This window comes from Sinocyclocheilus anshuiensis, unplaced genomic scaffold (genome assembly GCF_001515605.1).
Source record: "Sinocyclocheilus anshuiensis isolate Anshui unplaced genomic scaffold, SAMN03320099.WGS_v1.1 scaffold130, whole genome shotgun sequence".
In the NCBI taxonomy this organism is placed as follows: Eukaryota; Metazoa; Chordata; class Actinopteri; order Cypriniformes; family Cyprinidae; genus Sinocyclocheilus; species Sinocyclocheilus anshuiensis.
Window position 1 is genome coordinate 2,399,232 of NW_015544207.1, and position 3,930 is coordinate 2,403,161.

The 3,930-nt window shown below is 40.1% G+C and overlaps 1 protein-coding gene across 2 annotated transcripts; it reads left to right on the forward strand.

Moving 5' to 3' along the window:
• The first annotated feature begins 251 nt into the window (after positions 1–251).
• LOC107697022 (pleckstrin homology-like domain family A member 3) lies at positions 252–2,496 on the forward strand. 2 transcript variants are annotated; one of them, XM_016497639.1, is made up of 2 exons: positions 252–1,006; positions 1,942–2,496. In XM_016497639.1, the coding sequence occupies exon 1, from the start codon at positions 621–623 to the stop codon at positions 1,002–1,004; it is 384 nt and encodes a 127-aa protein (XP_016353125.1). In that variant the 5' UTR covers positions 252–620; the 3' UTR covers positions 1,005–1,006; positions 1,942–2,496. The 2 variants fall into 2 exon arrangements, with proteins under 2 accessions (XP_016353125.1, XP_016353126.1); XM_016497640.1 differs by having other exon boundaries at positions 1,956–2,496.
• The last annotated feature ends 1,434 nt before the right edge of the window (positions 2,497–3,930 follow it).

Consider the following 3,930-nt stretch of genomic DNA (forward strand, 5'->3'; position numbering starts at 1 on the left):
AAAGCGCTTTGACTGAGGGACTAATAATAATAACAGCAGTCAGACGTTAAGTGTCCCGTCAAAGTGATTCAGTGGAATAAAAGAAAGGCCCTTCACAAAAAAAGCCTCTGAAGTAAAGATGTGATGACATGAATGGACGCACAAGCTAATGTTTATCAGGCAGCAGCAGCAGCAGCAGCATTCCAGAGTGCAGTTAAAGTAGGACTAATCCCCATGACGTCACGACCGAGCGGGGGGGAAGAGCCTTCAGAAACACGAGAAGAGTCGCTTTCAGAGGAGCAAGTACCAACATGCCCAGACTACAGGACTTCCAAGTAGATTGTAACAATATATAAAAGTCGGAAATTGATCTTTAGCCACCGAGGAGTCTGGCGGCAATGCAGCGAAGATGCGTTAGAATCAGGAACGGGTTCTTTAGAGGGACCATTTTCAGCAGAAACCTTTAAAGTTGAGCGAAACGAAATAAATGAAGGCGTTTTATACTGTATTTAGTGGGCGAACAGCGGTTAAGCGCGTTTGCGTGCAATGTTCGGTCGTTGACGTTACGCGAAAACAGCAGCGAACGCTTCGCCGATTCTAATTCACGCTTGTTTTTGGTTTCACACCAACCTTCATTCAGAATGAACCAGTGTAAAGTCATGAAGGACGGCTATCTGGAGAAGAGGAGTAATGGAGTTCTGCAGCTGTGGAAGAAGAAACGGTGCGTTCTGTCAGAGGACGGGCTCCGTCTGTACGACTGTAAAGGCGAGAGCGGTAAAGAGATGCGCTTCGAGCTGATGAGCACGCTGGACTGCGTGGAGTATAAACGGGGTCTGGTGTACTTCACCATCGTGATGAACGGCGGGAAGGAGATTGACTTCAGGTGCCAGCAGGAGGGAACGGCGTGGAACGCGGAGATCGCGCTCGCGCTGGTGCGCTTCAAAAACCGCGTCGCCTTTCAGACCGGCTGGAACAGACATTTGTCACATGCGGGCAGCTGCGGGGAGGGAGACGTCGAGCTTTGAGGGTAAAGACTGCTGATGCTGATGCTGATCAGCGTTTATTCTGGAAGGGCTGCTTGTGTGCTCTTAGTATGGTGAAGCGTTCACGCGTTCTCGGGAACCAATTATCCTGAATAACATCTGCTATTCATTTACTGGATTGAGCTCAATGAAAGACCGCTCTGTCCGGTCTGACACACGGAAAATCATGACTAAATATTCCTTTATAGTCTTAAGAGGCTTTACTAAAGGTTTTGCATGGAATAGCTGCCTGAGTCCCCCCCAACAAAGATAAGAATTTCCAATTGGAATTTTGAACCAATTCTAAAGGATCATATTGCGAATTTGCTTAAAATTCCAACATATCATAAAATAAAAGTAGCCTATTACAAAAATATTTTAAAGCGCATCTCCAATAGGAAAACTACTCATATGGAACATCAAATTGAATAAAAAAAAAAACACCAATAACTCCCAAAGTGATTGTCCTGCCATTAATTCAATCCAAAAGGGTTTCCAAAGCACATACAATATTAATAAATGTATATAACATTCAGTTGGATTATTCGTGTTATTCAATAGGATGTTTTAAAGTTATTATTTGATCCCATTAGTGTCCTTTGGTTCCAGATTTTATTAGAAAATCCCAAAGACATTTTGGTAGGCTATTTAAAAGGCATTCATGCTTGATCAGCTCCCATGCATGAAGCAAAAGCAATTAGATAATGCTGAATGAAACGTGGAATTAAACCAGATATTAGATTTTCTTCGCTGTAAAAATAATTTGCAATCATGCATTACAAATACACACAATTTGGATAGCCAGAATATGCCATTTCCATTTGTGCATGGAAAAATATGAATACAAAAATGTATTTAACTGGATGCATCTGTAATTCCTTCCACATCTCATAAGTATCGAAATGCTCCACTAATGCAGTATAACTGTTGTATCCCCCAGATTTCTCAACCTAGACACAGGATTGGATCCAAGAGAGAGAGAAACTGGACAAGAAAGTGAAGGCAGGAGCCCAATGTTAAGAAAACACCTGATGAAAAACGCAGAGAACTTTAAAACTCACACATATCTTTTCTTTTATGCTTCCACCGTTTTTCAAAATGACACCTCTTGGCGTGTTCACAGACACAGCGGATGGATTTGTACATGTGGGTGTTAGGCCATGGATGTTTTGTACACAGTGGAGTTTCTCCATGCACTTTTAGTTCAGAAGTCAACAGCAACAGAGACCCAATGGATTGCTCTTCACCATAATTCAATGCTAAGTTCACTCCTCACAACGCCAGAGTGGATTTTGGCATGGATTTTATACTTTTAAGAGACACATTTACCTCATGCTAAATGGAGGACTTACGCTCAGTATTATAAGTGAAAGCATGATGCTGCTTTAGGAGACATTAACCATAGATGAAGTATGACTCACAGCTGCAATGTTTAACATTTCAGAAGTATTTGAACAGTGAATCTGGATTCATTCACTTGTAAAGGTTTTCAAACGCGCACACACTAAAAAATGCTGGGTTGTTTCAACCCAACTTTGGGTCAAATATGGACTAACCCAACTTTTGGGTTAAATTTTTACATTACATTTTTAACCCAAAAGTTGGGTTAGTCCATATTTGACCCAAAGTTGGGTTGAAACAACCCAGCATTTTTTAGAGTGCACCAAGCACGGCAGGAAGACCAGACTGCTGTTCCTTGGAATGTATCCCGACTGGACGGAAAACTTGATGGATGTGTTTTTGTTTTCTTTTCCATTGGGCAATGCTGTTATTACTACAATTTTCTCCATATTCTGCCGACCGGTTGCCAAAGTTAGAAAATAATCGTCTGCATTGTGATGGTTAAAAAAGATTATAGAGGAAATGCGTTCTGCACAAAGCTCATTATGTCATTAGGTACACATTGTCCAAATAAAAAGAATGATTTTGTGGCTTTGTAAGACATATCGGTGTGAATCTCTCTTAATTCGTTTCTCGAGGCCCGAGGCAACAGCGGGATTTTTACTGCTAATTAGAAGCAGTGTTTTAGCTCTCAGTCGCATTCTCGAATCTCAACCTCAAGTGTCTCTGCAGCACATGCCCGGACAATGGCCTCACTGACTAATAATGTCCCGCCTTGCCTTCTTTCCCCACCTGTCAGTTTCACAGCAAGGCCATCAAAGAAGTTGTCAAACAGGGCTTTTTCGTCAGGATGAATATGTTTTGCTATTGCGCAGTAATCTGTGGAAGTTAAGTGCTGCACTGCTGCATTAACAAACTGAGGCGTGAAGGGAAGTGTAGTATTAATCTGAAACATGCCATAACCGGTTTGTTATCTTAATAAATATCAACCTTAAATGACAGACCGTGAAAGATCCGTTCAAAGGCACTGAGAATCTGATGAAATCCTCACATGTCAGATCTGATTATGAAGAGCAGGGAAAAACAATGTTAAATGCAAACTTATAATATACAACTAATTACTCGGAATAGTTATATTAGTTCAGTCTGAAGCATAAAGAACATCGATAAATCACTACACATATAGTAGATACTATCCATCATCATCGAGCATCAGTTCCAGTTTGACTAAAGTAAAAAGAGTCAGGGTCTAAAATGTGTATGTGGTTCTTACGCCGTTGTTCCAGCCGTTACAATGTTATTATGGTGGCCATGAGACACTTAACAAAAGACATATGATATAAACAAACCATGTTTCATATTAAAGATAGCAACAGATATAGAGATTTTGAGAATGACAGATGCCATTAATATATAATGATATGTTCAAATATGCAGTTTTATGTCTATGCATATTTATATTTAAACTTCAAATGCTATATTTTATTTTAAATATGCCGTTTATATTTATATACATTTCACAACGAATACTTATATTCAGCAAACTTTAAATTAAGAGACAGCTAAGACATTTGAATAGTTAGAAAAG